Source organism: Macaca nemestrina, chromosome 1 (genome assembly GCF_043159975.1).
Source record: "Macaca nemestrina isolate mMacNem1 chromosome 1, mMacNem.hap1, whole genome shotgun sequence".
NCBI classification, from domain to species: Eukaryota; Metazoa; Chordata; class Mammalia; order Primates; family Cercopithecidae; genus Macaca; species Macaca nemestrina.
The window spans coordinates 11,443,474-11,464,508 of NC_092125.1; the positions used below are offsets into that span (position 1 = coordinate 11,443,474).

Consider the following 21,035-nt stretch of genomic DNA (forward strand, 5'->3'; position numbering starts at 1 on the left):
AAATAACTTCGTATCTCTCTGCTTGAAAGGTAATTGATAATTGACTCATTTCAGGGAGGGAAGGGAGACAGGTGATCCTTTTAATGTAAGTCATTAATACCTGATCCTTCCTCTGTCACCATCCCAAGACCTTCAGCTTTGTTTTGTCGCTCAAATGCATTTAGGTCAAGGACACTATAATAACAAGGAAAAAAGAAACATTTAGAGGACTAATAGAACATTTTCTTTGTTCAGGAGAGCAAACATCTAAACACCACATATCTTGGAATATGAACCAAATGTTAACGTACACTGAAAACATGTCTCCATTCATTGCTTACCAGCCACATTCTCTTAGTGGCAGACTAGTGTCTCCCCTGGGCCTACACTGAAATGATCCATGTGAAAGTCAAACATAAAGCATTCATAGGGTTCCACATGGGGAGTACATTACAAAGCTAGCAGACATGCAGAAATAAAATTCTAATAATTATGTTCTTGCAGTTGGAATAGCTTGTTACATTAAATGTGTGTCAAATTCCTTAGTCAAATGCTGTCTGAATGACTTTAAATCTTGAAAAAAAATGGAAAATGATTACCACAAATGAGTTAATGATCATTTAGTCATAAAACGAGAAATGGTCTACAAGCTCCTAAATAAAACTAAATAGAATTTCCTTTTCTAAAAAAAGCATACACAACTCATTTTCAAGTATACAGAATATACACTAATTCTCCAAGATCCCTATTTAAACACGGGGAAGTCTTTTTTTTTTTTTTTTTTTTTTTTAAATTAGAGACAGGGTCTCACTCTGTCTCTCAGGCTGGAGTAGTGGTGCTGTCATAGCCCACTGCACCCTCAAACTTCTGGGCTCAAGAAATCTTCCCACCTCAGCCTCCTGAGTAGCTAGGACTATGGTACAGGTGTGTGCCACCATGCCTGGCTAAGTTTTTTTTTTTTTTTTTTTTTTTTTAGTCTTTTTGTAGAGATGGAGTCTTGCCCTGTTAGGCTGGTCTTGAATTGCTGGCCTCAAGGGATCCTCTACCTCTTCCTTCCAAAGTTCTGGGATTATAGTACCATAGGAAAGCTATTTTAAGGCATTATTACCATTCTGTAAGTTATTAATTATGATATTACCAATCCCCTAAAAAAAGATAGAAAATAAGACACTGCTGATTATCCCACTTGAAAGTGTTGTTAATCATTAACTATTCTTCTATGTGTAATTATCGTCAGAGTAAGAAACAAATGCTTCGAAAAAATACAACCACTGAGTAGAACCCCAAGAAGGAAGTGAGTCCTTACCTACATGACTGCATCAGGCCAGCCAGGCTCTGAAAGAAGCCCACATCCTTTTTCTCCTTGAGGTAGTCAAGCATTTTCTATGGGAATTATAGAAACCACATGGCCACTGAACAAAAATCTCATTGTTTGTTAAATAAATAAACAACAAAAACAGGCTTTCCATTCTAAAGACAGAAAATATTCACTGTGTACACACATGACTAATGTCATCTTTATCATGAAGTAGGAACACACGCCTCAAAGCAAGATAATTACACAAACTTGGAATAAGAGGGTTAGTTGCCCTACACATGACCACAAGCGCCAAAAATGTCAGGGGTAATATTACTCTTAATTCTCTTCTGGTCACTTTTAAAGTAATTTGGCGATTCAGATACTCTCTCGCAAGTTAACTGGGAAGAAAATTCCCATAGATGTTATTCACAGGTTTCCACACCAAGGTGATTTCATTACAGGCCAGGCGCGGTGGCTCACACCTGTAATCCCAGCACTTTGGGAGGTCAAGGTGGGCAAATCATGAGGTCAGGAGTTTGAAACCAGCCTGGCCAACATAGTGAAACCCCGTCTCTACTAAAAAATACAAAAATCAGCTAGGTGTGGTGGCATGTGCCTGTAGTCCCAGCTACTCGGAAGGCTGAGGCAGGAGAATTGCTTGAACCCAGGAGGCAGAGGCTGCAGTGAGCAGAGATGGCGCCACTGCATTCCAGCCTGGGTGACAGCTCAAAAAACCAAACAAAACAAAACAAAACAAAAAACCCAAAACAGCATTACAATCTGAGAGTGGTGACTGCCATATGCTAATGCTATAGACTGAAATTCAGTTTCCATTTCCATAGTCTTTAAACTGAAAAAACAATTTGAATCATTTGGCTATTAAAATTTTCTCCTTTGTTCTCAGAATGACATCCAGGATCTATGGTCAAAATTTTGGTTAAACATAAATATAAAAAAATGCTAAAGCAATGCTTTGTCTTGTTAGCTTACTGTTACATAGCATAATGAAATAGCTATTTCTGACATAGTTAAAATGTATCAGAGATTTCAAATGTAAAGCATATACAAGATGATAGAAAGCATGCTCAAAGGTTTAAGGAAATAAGAATACTGCTTTTCTCCAAATCTTGAAGAGCAGAACAATTCCTATTATCAACACTGTTCTAAAAAGGGCTCAGCTAAGCAGACAAAATTTTAGTAGTAATATTTTTCAGATAGCAAAGGCAATATAAACTAAATATGTAAAGGATACACACGCACAAAGTATATGCACATATGCATATATATATATATACACACACACACACGCACAAATAGCAAATATACACACAGTGTATGTATGATACATAGATGTACAGACACACATATACACACAGACACAAAATCATACAGCCATTTATGGGGGGTGTGATAACTTTTGGTCAAATAAAAAATGAAACAATCGTTCATCTTTTCAAACAAAGGAATGTGGCTTACAGTAAAGGAGATGGTGGAATACATACTCGAAGTTACAAAGAAAACAGACAAGTTCCGCACAGACAAGAAGTATACATTACGGGATCTCTCACTACTGTCTCTGGATCTAAGGACTTCTGAATATATATACTAAGTAATGAGGGTCTTCTTAAGTAAAACATAAGCAAGAGACATTATTTTTTGATAAATGTTTTGGAGAGATTGTTTTATTGTTCCTTTTTAAAAAGCTATATAATCACTTATTCTGGGAACAGAATGAGCTGGTTGCCCTTGCCAGGTTCCAAAACCAGAGAGCCACCGTTTGGTAAATGCATGGTGAGAGAGTGGTTCATATCTCAGCACCAGAATTCACTTGACATGACAAAAGGCCACATTTGATGTTTTCAGATGTTTTGACATCATTTGATGTTTGGATTTGTAACACTATCACATAATTACTTTTTCCCTCTTTTGCTTTCTCTTCAGTACCGTGATAAACTAAAATTGAACCATATTGTACATGGAAAATAAAACATTTTACAACAAATAGTTCTTTACTATACGGTCCATTTGTCTGAAAAGTACATTATGTGAATGACTGGAAGCTATTACCTGCTGTACTGTGGAGTTCCCACCATTTAAAATAGCAATTCCAAGTTTCAAAGTAGCTGCTACCATTGGTCCAGTTTCACCTAAGAAATATAAAAAAGTAGTGTTTCTTGTATCATTTCGCCTTCTATATTAACCTATTCTACCTCCAATGCTGCACTTTAAAAATTATTATAATGCTCCCCCGCAAGCAATCTTCATAATGGCGGAGGGAGACTGACTGATGTTCCAAAAAATAATAAAATAATAATAATGCATATTTGGCATCAACATTTTAAAAAATTCTCTACAATATCTAAGAACTGAAACCTTAAGAAGATACAGAAGTAACAGAATAGGAAGACAACTGATCTTGAAATATTGAGACCTGAAATTATTAAGATTCAAGATTACTCATGTGTTTAATAAACATTAAAATAAGTATGAGCTACTTAAAACTTTCTTTAAGGAAAATTTCTCTCCCTCTTCCCTCAACAATATTATATATGAAGAACTTTCATCGTTTTTATTGTATCGCTTTTACTTTAATATGTTTGTAGTCTGGTTTATTAAGCAGACTATTCTCAATTTTAAGTTATTCAGATAATAACACAACATTTTATTCAGTATATCATATTTTATTTTTCATTGTTCACCTCTATTTATCTTAGAAATATAAATAATCTTCTATTTAAGGACAAGGGTACCTAATAACAGAATATACCACCATTACTTTTCCTTTCCATTACAAATTATATTTAAAATATTTTCACAAAGAAGCTATTATGAACGTACAAAAAAATCATCTTGAAACAGCTGGCTACTGAGATATACGACAGCATCTTCATTGTTAAAAAAGTCTCAATTTAAATGTCTCCATATTTGTATCAAGGGTCAGCAAACTATGGCAAAATACCATAAATTACATAACAAAATTACAGCTTGCCACCCGTGTGTGTAAACAAACTGTGTGTAAATGAAGTTGGTTTGGAACACAGCCACCCTGTTTGTTAACTTATTGTGTCTGGCGGCTTTCGTGCTAACACAGCACAGTTGAAGAGCTGTGACAGGTTGCATAGTCCTCGAAGCTGAAAACATTGACTCTCTGGCCTTAAAGAAAAAGCTCGGCCACCCCCATTTTATAGGATCAGTCTGCTAAGGTTTAGTTATAACATAGTTTCCAAAACTTAAAGAACAGAATGAAAATGAAGCTGTATAGTAAGACTCTGAAAAACAAATTAACATTGGTCTCCGTAAACAATGAGAGCTCGTATTTGTGAACAGGCACCTGGTACAGTCATGAACCAGAAACCCCGGGACTAAATGAGTCAGTGGAATTGAAATGAGGGAGCACCTTGAGAGCAACGAGGAAATCTGAAGAACAGACACTTGTGAGGGGAACCCAAGGAACCTTACCTTTGCTGGCACTGATGGTCTGCAGCACCATCTCAGCCGCACCACGGTCGTGGAGTCGGGCTTGCTGGTATAGAAGCTTTTGCTTTTCCATTTCTTTTTCCTGAACACAAATCCCAACCGTTTATGTTGAGGGTATCAGTAAGCACAGCAGATTTCTACAGACCATATTTTTAGTCATCTCTTCATGTATGGGCTCTATGACAACATTATGGACCATTTCAACACCAACGATGTTCTTAAACAGATATTATTAACATATTCAACTCTTGGTTTTTTTTTTTCCCCCTTTATAGTTTTCTTGATATGCTTTTGGTACTGGTTTATCAGCATGGATTTGTTTTTCTCAATTTTAATTATTTGATTCATCCAAAGCCTGTATCACAGTTTTGAAGTACTGTACTTCGTCAATGAAGCTTGCACTTTCTGATTTATACATTTGTGCATAAGTTTGTCACGTTTTTAATAATCTCCCATGCCATGGCCATAACTTGATACTGCTCAGCAAATGGCTCGAGTTGCAAGGTATCACTGAATCACAGAAAAACATTAACTGAGATGTCTTGAAGTTTAAGCAAAATTGAAAGCTGATATGAATAAAAAGGTAGGCTTCAACAAAGTAGTGGATTTATGATACAGATCTCCCCAGTCACCCCCAAAGAATAAGAGATGCAATGTGCCTTTATATTTTGTATTCTCTGGTGGTAACAAACGATACTGCATGGTGCTGCTGGAGCAATGGCTGGAGTTTATTCTTTTCCACTTAAGCTACCACTGAAAACATAAAGAAGAAAATAAAAATAAAATATAAAGGCACAGCAAGTTCAAGACTGGTATGACCATTCACTTGAGCAATCCAGTTCACTGGAGAATTGAGAAGGAACTAAGCAGTATAAGTTGCAGAATGAAAGTTGCATAGAGCCCTATGACAGTGAGTCCATCAAATGGCGTGGTAGAGAAGCTTAGTCAATGGGACATGAAACAGTCAATTAGTATCATGTCCATAAACACAACGGCCAAAACATATATGACCTAACAGCAGGAAGAGCTGCAGCAGAGGTAGCCAGAATGACAGCTTTGCTGCCATAAACTTTCCATCCAAAATACAGAAAATAGACACTGGAAGATGGAAGAGGTTTAAAAAATGAAGGCTTGCTAGTTACAGAATATGAAAAATAAAGTGAACTAAAAGGAGGGGGAAAAGAAATGGGCTCAAACAAATGAAAAAAGAAACCTTTAAATCAAAAGCAACCAACACAGACATTTATGCTGTTACCAGAGAGTTCTCGCCGAGGCTGGCAAATTTGTTTCTTAAATCTTTGATAATATCGTGCTGCGAAAACAAAATTGATCAGGGTTTTTTTGTCACACTATAGTTAGCGCTCCTGTGGTTAAATTTTTATGTTTTCTTAAATTATGTGATAGGCCTAAATGGAAGCAGAGAAAAGAAAAAAAAAAAAAAAAAGAGGCAGCTTTGCTTTATATGTAGCCATGCTAACATCTATAAGGTTTGCCTTCATGTTTAAACCTCTTCCTGTGAAGTCAAAAACAAAACAGAAACAGAACCACACAGACACACAAAACCATTTTGTCATTACAACACGGTTTCAGGAAAACTGAAAGAGGACCCTTTCGTCTGCTCTTTAGGTGTTGTTTAAAACTGATGAGCAACATTTGATTCTTCCTTTTAGACCCAACAATCTTTTATGTTCCTCCCATTGCCAGAGCTCTATGTGGAACATTCGTTTAATGCTTAACCAACTCCTTTTGTGGGAGAGTTTTTCAGTAAGAAAATGATAAGAAATTATTCGCTCACGAAACTGTCCTATCATTTTCATCAACTAAAGAGGCAAGGGAGTCAGGAAGAAGTTCTTCTATTGACCTAATAGAACACATAAAGACAGTCATCAGGAAACTCACAGAAGATGGAAGATGGCAACATGCCACACACTCTTGAGAGAAAACATAACAAAACAACAGTTTGCCATTTGTGCTCCCAAAGTGGGAAGATCAGTTAAAGACCTGCCAGAACAACTTGCACCGTAGCCTGTAAGGTCCCAGTAACCTCCTCAGTAACTGAAATCAACACATGAGGTATGGACCTTACAAGGTCCAAGAAATAGACAGGATCTCAGACTACCTTGTATAAAAATAAACTCCCTGGACAGGTCACTCATTTTCTTATATCGCATCTAAATTTTAATAATCAATGTTTTCAGGAAGATGATGAAAGTCATTTGAAAAAAAAAAGCATTGAGCCAAAAAGATATACTGATCTAGACGCAGAAAAATACTGTATTTCATAAACAGAGATCAAGTCAACCTCTCTGTTGAATTTATTTTTTGTTGAACTGAAATTGGAAGCTCTCCCTTCAGGATTCTTTAACATTATTTCTTTCTAGTACTTTGCCCTTTGAGAACAGCTTCTGGGCATGTAATTTAATCTGTCATTGGGAAAGTTTATTATAAATTAAAAAAAAAAATAAAACCCTGAAAGTTAAACCAGAAAATTTTCAGATACTAAGATGAATTATGTAAACAGATTTTTTTAAACTGCAGATTAGCTTTTCTAAACAAATTGTAGACAGATCTTTCATAAGCATCTTACTCAGGAAAATAACATCTTGAAAGCACCTTTTCAAAAATAGAGTTCTCCGACACACCAGATTTTGCTTAAACTGCGTAAGGCTCTTAAATAAACACCACCTGCAGTTTAGTCTTTGTGTTATTTCAAGGTTATTTCAAGGTTACACAGTAAGGTGAGGAAAAAAAGAGCAGCTCCAGAATTTAAATTTTCCCTTAGGCAAAACGTTCTGTTTGCCAAGAGCAACCAAGAATTATCAGTGCACATCCTAATAAGCTTGTTATGAGGTTTTTTCAAGGTCAAATATGGTCATGTATCAGACCCATGATCAAATCACTGGTAATGTACAGAAGTATTTTACATCATGATTTGCTTTTGGTTATAACTGAAGTTTGTAATAACATTGCTAATATTATTTCATTTTGTCTAAGAGTGTGTCAAGCTTTTAACACCAGGGGAAACAAGTAGAAAGTCTCGAAGAAAAACAACTGTATTTAGTTCTTCAACAACTTGTCTTAAGTGAGAAAAAATTATTGAAATAGGGAGAATTACAATTGTCCCTTGCTCCTCGATGCAGAAAATATCAGGTTGGTGCCAAGGTAACTGTAGTTTTTGCCACTGACCTAATCAGTTTATCCTCGTAATGGAGATGAAAAGATATTTTAAACCAGGGTAGCCTGGTTACAGGAAAGGAATTTACATTGTTTCTGAAGGACCTGCCTCAGCTCCATTGACCTCTGGGGCAGAACTTGAGCAGATCAGAGGCTGAGTCTACCAAATCTATCATCTGTTCGTCATACAAAATAAGCCCATCTACTTTGTGTTTGTTTGTTTGTATTTCCATGACTTCAACAACTGTAGAAAATGTTTTCATAATATTTTCATCAGAAACTCTAGGTGGTAGCAAGTTATAACAGAATAGAAATATCCAGGAACAAAACTCCTTAAATTTCCCATAATTTAGTAATGTCATAAGTCACCTTGAAATATTTTTAATTGGCATCTTATAGTTATGACCTACAAGGTGATGTTGAATATCAATATTATAAGAAATAAAAAGACTGAAAAATAGAAGATTTAATTGGATAACAATGGGGACAATGAAGAAAGGGAGTGAAATTGCACTAATTTGGTCTGCAGCACAAACAGGTCAACTCAGACTAAGGAAAGTCAAAAGCATGGATAAGAGACACCTTCTCCACTTCAATTACTTTTTTTCTGTTGTATTCCAGTTCCTGAAAAATGTAGATTAGCTACATTTCTGTAGCGTTGACTCACAGTGATGGGAAAATACCAAGATTATAATTTTGTTTAAAACGAGTGGTTCCTAACTTTTTTTTTTTTAATTAAATAAATAAGCCAGGCACGGTGGCTCATGCCTGTAACCCCAGCACTTTGGGAGGCTGAAGTAGGAGGATTGCTTGAGCCCAGGAGCTCTAGACCAGCCTGGGCAAATAGCAAGACCCTGTCTCTGCAAAAAACTAAAAATAGCCAGGCTTCGTGGTGTGCACCTGTAGGCCCAGGTGGGAGAATCACTGGAGGCCAGGATTGCGCCAATGCACTCCAGCCTGAGCAACAGAGCAAGACCTTGCCAATAAATAAATAAATAAATAAATAAATGTACATGAAATTTCCTAGAAGATCCATGAAGGCAGGAGGCTTTCTTTGTTTTAACCACACCAGTACACACATACTATACATCCAGTACAGTTCTCTGAAAATAAAAGGTGTTCAAGAAAATTTGCATGAATAAATGACAGAACTAAATGATGTGATATCCTATAGTCTGTGATCACAATTAATCTAAAATATTACAAATGTTGTCTTTTTTGTTTGAAGTGCTGCAAAATTAGTAGTTCTAGAAGTTTGTTTTTCAGTTCATGCTTAAAGAGGTCTTCAGAATTATACACATACAAATAATAATCAAATTGTGGGCTTTAGCTCATTTAATTTTTTGTTCAGATCTTTCATCATTATCCACTCTTTATTACTGATCTTTCAAACAGTATGATAATCTTCCAGAATTCTACTTCTTGAGAGGATAAGCAAAGTTTCTAATGCTGTCTCTTTAACACTCTGTAAAAATGGTATCAAAGTTTGACTAATCTACAGAGACAAAAGAAACACTAAACCAGGGTCAAGTAAGTCAGTTAATGCACTAGAGGCTTTGACGTTAGATATCCTGTGTAATATGACTTTACAGTTTAATTCTTCCAATATTATATACACTTGCATTTTGGGTGGAATATTGTTTCTCAGGGATTCAGCATATTTAGAAGTAATTTAAAATGATGCAAAAGCAATAAAACTCAACTAGGTTGAAATAATTTTCTATTTTAGGGCCCAGTTGTCACAATTTGCACTTTACCACCGAAAGCTTAATTAACAAGGTACAAAAAGGAAAGAAAAGATGAGTAACTCTAAAATCAGAAGTTATCAAATTAGGAAAGTTAAGCTGACTTATCATTAGAGGGAATGTAGTTTATTCCTAAATGCAATATTGATTTAAAACAGTGGTCATTTACCTACTTATTTGTTTAAGCCTTAAAAAGCACTGAATACTGCCTTGAATACAGAAAGCAAGTACTATGCAGTTCTTTCTCTTCTAGGATAGCCTGACAAAAGAGAGAATAAGAACAAGAAGAAAACTTGGGGCCACTAAGGATACAAAGCTTTGGTTAGGTCACGAGGGTGCCAGAGTGGTGGACTAATTAGTGGGAAAATGGGAAGTCAGAATAACTTTGATCATAGATGGGATCAGAGCAGCTCATTACTTGAATTTTGAAAACTCACAGCTGTAGAAGCTCTAGTGTCTGTAATTCTAGGTCTTCATGAATGGGTATTAACCCTACCCCAGATCAACTCTTGAGAAACAGCTGTGCTCTAAGTATTCAACACAGTCCCAAATCCCCTGCCAAGAATTATCTGTCTAGTTGGGAAGAGGATTTTTCTGGAGACTATCTGGAAAGGTGGCACATGTGTATTTCTTCAATTCTTCCAGATACTTGGTACCCATTTTACGCTATTCCAGGTAGCATCTGCACAACTGGACTCTATTGCATATATTGTCAAAAAATGATGTTAACTGAATTGTTGAGGACATTTTTTGTCATCCTCAGGGGAAAAAAATGCTACTGAATTTTAACTTTAGAAATTTGCTTTTTCCAGTCAGGAAGACTATATTTTAAATATTATTATATTTAATATTCCTAACATCAATGTTTTATATATTACATATTATATTTAATGATATTGATATCTATAATGAAATTTATGAATATTATATAAATCACATAAAGTTCATTATATTATTAAATTGTATTACATTTATGTAATTTCATGTTGGCTCCTACACTTATATAATTTACATTTATGTCATTTCATGTAATTTATGTTAAATGTATGTAATTTCACATTGGCTCCTAGAAAGCCTGGAGTCAGATATTCTGACAATCCACATTAAACTGACAAGACTCCATGGCATGGGTTTCTAGATGAATCTATTCCTGGAAGGCCCTACTATTTGTCTTTCAATAGTTTTTTTTTTTTTTTTTTTCCCCCTTCAGCTTACTGTGTTACGTGTAATTCTGTGATTCTTTAAATACTAAACTAGGAAAAGGCGGGATACATATGTATGTACAGAAGACATTATTTTCTTTTTTTTTTAAGATGGAGTCTCACTCTGCTGCCCAGCCTGGAGTGCAATGGTGCGATCTTGGCTCACTGCAACCTCTGCCTCCTGGGTTCAAGCGATTCTCGTGCCTCGGCCTCCCGAGTAGCTGGTATTATAGGCCCCCACCACCATGCCCAGCTAATTTTTGTATTTTTAGTAGAGATGAGATTTCACCATGTTGCCTGGGCTGGTGTCGAACTCCTGACCTCAGATGATCCACCCACCTCGGCCTCCCAAAGTGCTGGGATTACAGGCATGATCCACCATGCCTGGCTGACGTTATTTTCTATAAAACATTTTTGTTGTCACATTCCTGTTCTAAAACACATTGAGTTTATTTTCTTTTGCAATCCTCCACAAACGATAAAAAGTGATAAAAACTTGCATGTTTTCATCAATACTTGTGCAATTAGAGGAACTGCGAAATTGCCCTTAAAAATGAAGAGAATTTATACCTGATAGCAAACCACACAACTGTTAAAGGTGGATTTGACACCTGAGAACATCTAGTTCAAAGCTCTTTGTTCAAAGAACAGAAAGCTGAGAAACAGAGAGGCTGAGGTCACACGGCACCTGGCTGGTAATCCAGGTCTCCTGTGTTGTGTGGTTTGTGTTCACCACACTGTAGTATGGGCTTCCCTGACTTGTTTTTAGCAGAGAAAGTGAAATTGATTAATTATAATAATAATAGCAAATATTTAGGGATGGTTACGTGATAGTCAATGTTCTGAGTGCCTTATATATATTGTCTAATTTAGTCCTCATAACAACTCTGTGAAGTGGATACTATAATTAGACCTACTTTATAGATAGAAAAATTGAGGCTTCTGCTCACGCAGCTAGGTGTTCAAGCTGGGATTCAAACACAGGAAGTCCATCTGAGTGTCTGCTCTTAATGAGTCTGTTGCCTTCCATTTACTGTACACAATCTGCTCATGTATAAGCTTCAACTGAGATTATTTTTTAATGACAACACATGAAGTTAAATTACTGTGCATATGAAAAGTGTGCACAAGTATATATGTCGATACATGTTCCGGGACATCCTACAGATATTAACGTCTGTCCCTTATATAAAATGGTATAGTGTTTGCACATAACCTACGTACATCCTCCTGTCTACCTTAAATAATCTCTAGATCCCTTACAATGCCTAATACAAAATGTAAATGCTATGTAAATAGTTGTTATGCTGTGTTGTTTTGGGAACAGTGACAAGGGAAAATAGTCTGTATTTGTCGGGTAAAGCAGCAAATATTTTTTTCGAATATTTAAATCTGTAGTTGGTTGAATCCAAGATGTGGAAACCACAAATACAGAGGGCCAGCTGCATGTCTCCTACACAGACTGCTATTTTGGTCCACATACTCATATGCATGAATTACCGTATACAATATAGGGGGCTGTGCTTTCTGGGAGTCTTCCTTGTATCAAGGCCAGGATCCCCACCCCAACCTATGCCCATCTCTCTAAGCCTTGGCTACTTGCCTTGCTTCTGAGCCAGAATGGCCCTAGAAATGACTGCTACCACACTGTGTGCTTATGAAAGCCAGCTGCTACCATCATTACCACTCACCAAGGAGACCCCATGTTAATGGATAAGGAGAGACTGTGGAGCCTGGACACTCAACAGGCTGTACTCAAGGCGGCTCTGGCTTCCCCAGGGGTTGCCTGGAAGAACTGGTTAATATCAGCAGAAAGAATGATGAAATTAACCCTCTGTGACCAGTAAGTGACAGGAGATGTAAGGCACCTGCATATGAAGTGCCCATCCTCCTTCCCCAGGAGGCACTGTTCTGTTCTGTAACACACAACTGAGCAAGAAGCTGAACTGCTCAACGGCTATGACCAGCTCAGGAATACTCAGTCTTCTATTTGCCCTCCCTCATTCCCTGTATCGTTTCTCTATTTCCCTAACTCTTAATTCCCTGGGATTGTAACACCCCTTCCCCCAGTAAAGTGTTAGCACATAAGCTTTTGCCTGTGTTTTCTAGGAAATCTGAGCTAAGACACGAGATGACTACTTGAGATACGTAATTTTATTGTATAAAAAGTAGTTGGCAGACTGCAGCAATCAGAGTGAGTACTGGAGGACACTGGCCGTCAAAATTCCTTCCCTCTTCCCCTCTATGATTCAATAGTATGAAAAGCAACTCTTAATGCTTTAGTCCATATTTTGGATACCACATACCTCCTGCAGTAGGAACTAAAGAATTATAAATTTTCTTGATATATGGAATAATTGTTTCAATATTTTATATCCATAGCTATATCTTCCATTTTTATGCATTTAAAAATTCTCCTTGCTAAGATTCAGGAAGACTTTTTAATTTAAAATGCTGTGTTACTACGAAAAGCACCAAATCAACCCATTCAAAGTTCAAATTATGTAGCCATGGGGGGCAGTATATCTTACAGCCAATTCATTCTTGTAGGATTACCAAAACATTGTATTCTATTAAAAGTTAGATTCATGGATGGGCCAGACAAAAATTTTTTAACATTGGGGTAGTGCTACATAATATCAATCCTTAAAACATTTTGGACCTAAATTGGTTCTTCCATATTTAATGGCACATACTGTGGGATACCAGCTGGGTATTGGTTTGAGTATGTTATCAGGTATGACAATATTTTATTTGTGTCTCAGGTCCATCTGAGAGAATATGCTGGTTTCCTAAGTATTTATTACAGAATTACCAACTCTGCCATAGGTATATTTAGAATTTAACACACAAGAAATTCTCTTTAATCAATAGTACAGAAAAATAGGACCTCAGACTCATCAGATAATTCATCTGTGAATTAGAAATTAGGCATTCACCAAAAGGAAGATGCAGTTTGCCTACTAGTTGAGAAAGATGGCCTGGAAGATGAGTTAACACTCCATTCCTCTCGCTTATCTAAGCTTCACTGTCATTAATTTAGATTTAGCAGTAAACAAGAAATCTATATTATAGTACCTTAATATTCTAAAGAAATGCTTTCACTAAATTATTATTTAATGCTATATGCTCAGATTTTAGAGAAGAGCAATAAACGAAGTAACCATCTAAATAATGTTTCTGAGTTTTTTATAAAATCAGTTAATAAATGTGGTCTACTGCAGTATCAAAGCTCTTTGTTGATCTAGGTGAGAAAAACCCATAATGCTCAGAAAAAATGATGTTATTTGAAATATTATTGTTTATTATTATTTGCCTTAGCAAAAATTAAAAAGTGAAATCTAGCATTCAACTCCAATAATTATGTTTTCAGGTAACTGATAAAGCATTTCTTCCCTTTCAATTAATGTCAGCTTCTTTATAAGATTTAACTCTCCCTTTTAATGCTTTTGATACAGAAGTTGCTCCAAACCTAAAAATTAATTAACTAAATATGCAATAAAGTTACTTAATAAGTAGTTATAGCAAAAGCATATTTACATATATTACAGATGAAAGAGGGAATTTTGTAATCAGGTTAAATCAGGCAAGTTTTAATTTAACAGGATCATGTCAATAATACACATATGTGATGGAAGAAGAAACGAGCTGGCAAGTCATTCCTCTTTCCTTGTTTTCCATGTTTTTTGAGCTTTACTGCATTCTTCATGGAGAATTTCCCTATAACACCACTTTTCTTTTTACCTACTTTGTTTCTCTTCTCAGTGACTTTATGGACTACTTTACAGGGAAAGAATTTAAATAGAAACTATAGCAAATATTAATAATTAACCAGCTACAGGGATAGAATTCAATTACCACACACTTTGTGTGATTTCCAAACTTATTTGATATAATTCATTATAAGAATTATTGAAAGTGACAAATAGCCTTTCATATTTGTAGCTTATGTGAATAACTCCACTATTAGACCATGTCTAATTATGTCAAATAGACATCTCCGTGTAAAAAGTATGGTAGATTACTACATTTATAAACAATACATTTTTCAGTGGTTTTGTTGGTATCACATAGTCAATCTCAGAGAAGAGTATCTTTAGAAGGAATTAATTAGATATATCTCTGTTTCTCAACTTTGTATTATTTCATACCACTTACACAGTATTTTGTTAAGAGTAGCATGTTACATAAATTAGGTGTAAATTATAGTCCCAAATCGGATGGAGATCGCTAAAAAAAAAAATCTCATTAGGAAGTGCAAATCCCCAAATCTGGTGTCCCGCATTACACCTATAAATGTGTGGCAATTCCCAGCACTTCAAAAGCCTGCCTCTTGCTGAGACAGTCATACCTGCTGGTCTATATCTTCTGTTTTGGGATTAATTGCTAGGTTTCACCATCATGGGAATACTTGTCCACTGTTCTAAGTTCAAAGGTAGCCCCTTCTCTCGGGTCACGCTCCATATCTCATTTGATTTCTTGTCCTTAGTCTGGCCTGAATCCTAGTGTCTAAATATTAGATGCCACCACTAGTTGTCTTTCAGACTTCCTTTCTGAATAAGGAACCTTTCTAATGTCACTAAATTTGACCCTATTTATCAAACTGATCTCTCTGAAACTGCATTCCTCTTTCAAGGTAAAATGGTTTTGTTGGCTAGCAACACCTTCTCCATCATCCAGCCCCATCATCCAACTATCAACACATTCTTGAGGCATTAACTTTTATGCTACTTAGGAAATCAGTTCTTTACTTGATGTTAGGTGATCCCTTCAGGTTTTCATCCCTCAACAATTCACAGAAATTTTATATGAAACAATTAATGATAAAAAATCAAAATCTACCAAATTATTATTATACCTATTCTTATCTATTATGTAAGCCCATAATATATTAGTGTTAGGCTCATTATATGCCATTAACCATTATACCCATTAGATCAGAGCTGCATCTGGTAGTACATACGTGATTTACATTTTGAAATTTACAAGGATGATGATACAAGAACAATATATTCCTCCAACTATAATAGTGAGTTAAAAAAATTAAAAAGTGGCCGGGCGTGGTGGCTCACGCCCAGCACTTTGGGAGGCTGAGACAGGTGGATCATGAGGTCAGGAGATAAAGACCATCCTGGCCGACATGGTGAAACCCCATCTCTGCTAAAATACAAAAATTAGTCAGGCATGGTGGCGTGCGCCTGTAGTCCCAGCTACTCGGGAGGCTGGGGCAGGGGAATGGGTTGAACCTGGGAGGCGGAGATTGCAGTGAGCTGAGATCGTGCCACTGCACTCCAGCCTGGTGACGCAGTGAGACTCTGTCTCAAAATAAATAAATAAATAAATAAATAAATAAATAAATAAAATAAAAAATTAAAAAGAAACTTTAAAATAGTTTCTTCAGAACAGTCTAAAATTCATTTTGGCAGCAAATATTTCACTTTTTTTTTTCTTTTAAAAGAAGGCAAAGTAGAATAGTTTACACTTACAAACTAAAAAGCTTTTTTGTTGTTGAGACAGAGTTTTGCTCTTGTCGCCCGGGCTGGAGTGCAATGGCGCAATCTCGGCTCACTGCAACCTCCTCCTTCCCAGGTTCAAGTGATTCTCCTGCCTCAGCCTCCCGAGTGGCTGGGATTACAGGCTTGCACTGCCACGCCCGGCTAATTTTTGTATTTTTAGTAGAGATAGGGTTTCACCACGTTGGCCAGGCTTGAACTTCTGATCTCAAGTGATCCACCTGCCTCAGCCTCCCAAAGTGCTGAGATTACAAGTGTAAGCCACTGCCCCCGGCCTCCTAAAAGGTTTTCTTTTCTTTTTTTTTTAAACAAGAACAAGAACAAGAACAAAAACAAAAAACAAAAACAAAAGTCTTTATGGGTATCATCTTCCCAGAACGTTTATGATTGATTTTCCTACTAAATAGCCTTATGAAAATAAAACGTAAGCTTAACAAGGTTCATATTAACATAAGCAGTTTTGTAGTTCTATATCCAAATGTTTTCTTTTAGCAAATGTTCCCAGTATTCAAAATATTAAGAGAGAAATAGTCATCTAGTCCTTCCCTTTAATGCAATGATGAAATCAGTATTGAAATCATGGAATATAATCTCCAGTTACTAATTGAAGTGATTACTAGCACAATGAAAAAGCAGGCTTCTTTCCAATCTCACCAGCCATACCATTCATCATGTCTGTTTTCAAGTAATAAAATTGGCGTTGAAAAAACATCAAGAGGGATAAGGTCAGAACACTGCACCAAAAATGAGAAGTCCCTGGCTTAAAAAGTTTGTCATTTAAAGGGCTGGATTCCTTTATCCCAGCACAGTATACAGCTCAAAGTTAGCTGGAGGATAACATTTCCAATTATGAGTCATATAAATTGCAAGAAGAATAAACCTGTGTCAAAGGAAGGGATCCTGAAGAGACCAATTGCATTGGAGCTACAAACTGGTAGAAAGATTTTCAAGACCTCCTTTTTACAAAAGAATCCAAGATGTTGGGTCTAACAAAGGTAAATGTCACAAGAAACCGAAACTCAGACCCAGACAAATACACACATATATATAGTTTTACCTTGCTGCGTTGGGATCCTGTGACCTTAAGGAAGGATGAGGACAAGAAGCAAAATAGCAATAAACAATTGCTCTGAAGACAACAGATAGACCATAAATGGTGTGCACTTCAGAAAAACAGTACTATTTGCTGCTCACAGCTCATTCTAACTGACCTCACTTTCTTATCAATAAAGATGACTTTGAGAATAGAAAACACATACATTAGAAAAGATTCTAGAAATCATACCGAAATTAATCTTATGGCATTTTTCTCAGCCAGCAATAGTCATGAGTTCCTCAAATTAGATTCTTTTTATATTTTTGACTCATTGACTTCAATGCTGCAGACATGCTCATAACAAATGGATCCTGGAAGGTCACTGCTCTGAGCTTATTCCTTAGCTAATATGTTTTTGTGGGTCCACTTTAATTAAAGACTCGTTGCTGGCTACTGATATATTTCCAGACTTCTAGCTCAAAGTCCAGACATGTAAATTAAAAGGAAAAGAAAAAGAATCTAATTTCTATTTTCCTGCACTTAATTTCTTTATGAAAATTCTAAAAAAAAAAAAAAAAGAACCAATAAACAAAAAGAGTGGTAGTTAGCAACAACTAGCTTTTCCTCATAAAAAATGAAAGTATAGTATAAGCAAATGGGGAAAATATCAAGAACTTTCCTTTGGGCTAAGTAACATTAAGCAGCATTTCAAATTATATAGGACATTTAAAAGCTGAGAGCACTTGAGAAAATAATCGTAATACAGTCCTAGGGATATATGGACTCCTACCTCATGCAAGCAAACTGCGTTGTGTGCCACTATCTGCATATGTACATGGAATGAGTGATCTAATTGGGCAGAAGTCTTTAAGGCCAAATCTTTAAGACTTCTATTGAGGAAAAAATATCAAACCAAGGGTTTGATGAAAAACTTGATGTCATGTTGTTCTTCAATAAACATTTTCGTCACGTCTGTTGGAAATTCCAGACCACGACATCACTGAGATGAGAACAATTTGAAGCCGTCTCATCTCTGAGGGTTCTCAGGAACACTCATTCTGAACATATGGGCTTCATTATGTTATTTAACTATTCTATGATCCTTGGTCTTAACTTCAGCAAATGTTAGGACTCGGGTTTGTCCATCCAGCTCTGACATGCAGTTCCTTGACACAATAAGCTGCAATAAGCCATGAAGCAAGAAACATAAATGTCAGTTATAAGCTATGAAACAATGTTTCAAGATAGAAAAAAGGCAAATCCAGAAAGATCCATCTTACTTCAAAACTCTTCACTTCCTCTTCCCCGTCATCATCTTCCTCATCATGACAACTCTGTACATGTTAAAAAAAAAAGGGGGGGGGGACAGGAATACGTTGAGATTTTAGATAGTGCAAAAGAACATTTGACATAGAAGAGCAAATCATTTGTATTATCATCAACCTTGTTTAAATGTAAGATAGAATACTTAGATGATAGAATCAATGAATTCATGACATGAAAGAAAATTATACATAGTGCTTTTACAAAAATAAAATATTAGATTACATATTTTATAGGTAACAGAGATAACTATGAGGTCCATATCATACTACACCTGCTACTTATTCATACATTGGCCTCATTCAAACCAAACTGCAAACCTTAAAAGGATTGCTTTTCTCTTTTTTTCTTTATGCTGCCATTGCAATGCATGAATACAGGCAAATATAATAACCATTAATTAAAATTAGGCCGGGCAAGGTGGCTCACCCCTGTAATCCCAGCACTTTGGGAGGCTGAGGCGGGCGGATCACCTGAGGTCAGGAGTTCGAGACCATCCTGAACAACATGGTGAAACCCCGTCTCTACTAAAAATACTGGGCATGGTGGCGGGTGCCTGTGATGACAGCTACTTGGAAGGCTGAGGCAGGAGAAAGGCGTGAACCTGGGAGGTGGAAGCTGCAGTGAGCCAAGATCGTGCCATTGCATTCCAGCCTGGGTGACAGAATGAGACTCGATCTCAAAAAAATAAAATAAAGAAAAAAGAGTCTGAAAAATAATATGCTTTTAATAAATCTCAGCTGCTTTATTATTATGGTCTGTAATATAATAGTGACCAAAAGAAATTGGTCATTAACCAATAGCCATAGTAGGAAGAAGCCTACAGCTCATTAAAGTTAGATTGTTCTAACCCTTATATGTATTTCTTCCGCTTGGTAAGCATTCAGTGTTTCCATGGGGTGTATGAAGGCAGATAATGAAATATAAGCTACAAATCATAAAAATACTTTTATTTCAATTAGACACAGTACTCTGGGCATGGAGATGAACTGGGGATGGAAGGGAAGGTAAACAATGTGACCCTTCCCACCACTCCATGATAAATTCTAAAAGGTTTGTCATATTCTTTCATTCATTCAACAAATACATACTGAGCAGCACCCTTTCTGTTTATAATGATAGGCACATGAGCATAGTTCGCAAAGGAGGAAATAAAGGTGGGAACGCAGGCCTAGGACAGTTTCACTGTCTGGTTAAGATGTCAAACTGCATGTTTCATCACAAAAGCAAAGATGTTAATGATTCACTCAGAAAGCAGGAAATGTTCTACTGTAAGTTTCTGTTACTCTGTTATTAGTTATTAGTTACATGTTATTACATGTTATTAGTTAGCCAGGATTTAAAAAAATAAGAACTCATGAGAACTTTAGCAAAACAGATTTGGAAGGCAAATCTGCAGTCTTCCATCAATACATACTGTATATCTACTGTCGAAAACAGAGCAATTTTGCTTAGCTGCTCCTTAAGACCTACCTATTCTAACGTCTCCCATTATTCCCAATGATTAGTAATGTACATTAGTAAATAGGAGTAAGAAGTATAGGAATTTTATCAGATAACAAGCATGCTTACTCTCTATGCAAATTAGAATACTAATATAAAATGTCTCAAGGATATGAAATTTTACATTTTCTCAAAGACATAAGCTTCTATAAAAATTTCATGACCTTCAGAAACATAGGAGAAACACAAGGTTTGAAATAAAGAATACATTCAGAAAAATTATTATTTGGGATTATAATGATATGTTTTTAAGTTATAAAACTCATAAGCCATGTTTGCTTTTGTACAAAGGAATGATCCATTTAAAGCAGTAGCTGAAAAAAAGTTTTATAAAAAAGTACTTTGAAATAAAATATTTTTAACTGTTTTTTAAAAAATCTTCCAAGGAAAATTTAATGAGATTTGATCCTAATGAAGTTAAAAATCTGTGATTTTTAAAAACTATTAAACCTGAATTTACTTGGTGTATAGACTATATATTACAAATTCATCAAACCTATAAGAACTACTTTAAACTTCTAATTAGCTTGAGAATATGCTAAGATCACAAACAAATGGTTATCAGATGTCTAGCAGCTTTTGAATATACTGTAGAGAAACAGAAGGATCTGCTGGAACAAAAGATATGTTCTTCAATAGCAAATGGCATCCATGTGACATAGATGGTAATGCTAAGCAAATGGGAAGTTATATTAGACAGCCCTGTAGCAGGATTTGGCTTTCTGGATCAGAATGCTAAGTTCTAGACAAGGAAGAGTCATTCCTTTGCCAGGAAGGAAAAGG

At 36.0% G+C, this 21,035-nt stretch overlaps 1 protein-coding gene across 21 annotated transcripts in view; it reads right to left on the minus strand.

Moving 5' to 3' along the window:
* Positions 1–21,035, minus strand: part of LOC105474624 (ryanodine receptor 2) — a 786,480-nt gene that overhangs the window by 71,577 nt on the left and 693,868 nt on the right. For 14 of the 21 annotated variants that reach the window (XM_071073859.1, XM_071073903.1, XM_071073838.1 and 11 more), the window contains 6 exons: positions 18,707–18,760; positions 17,448–17,471; positions 4,739–4,838; positions 3,347–3,426; positions 1,286–1,362; positions 101–174 (listed from right to left, as the gene is read on the minus strand). In XM_071073859.1, coding sequence (XP_070929960.1) covers positions 101–174; positions 1,286–1,362; positions 3,347–3,426; positions 4,739–4,838; positions 17,448–17,471; positions 18,707–18,760 — 409 coding nt within the window. The remainder of the gene's footprint in view (positions 1–100; positions 175–1,285; positions 1,363–3,346; positions 3,427–4,738; positions 4,839–17,447; positions 17,472–18,706; positions 18,761–21,035) is intronic. The other 7 variants (XM_071073921.1, XM_071073912.1, XM_071073919.1 and 4 more) reach the window with 1 other exon arrangement.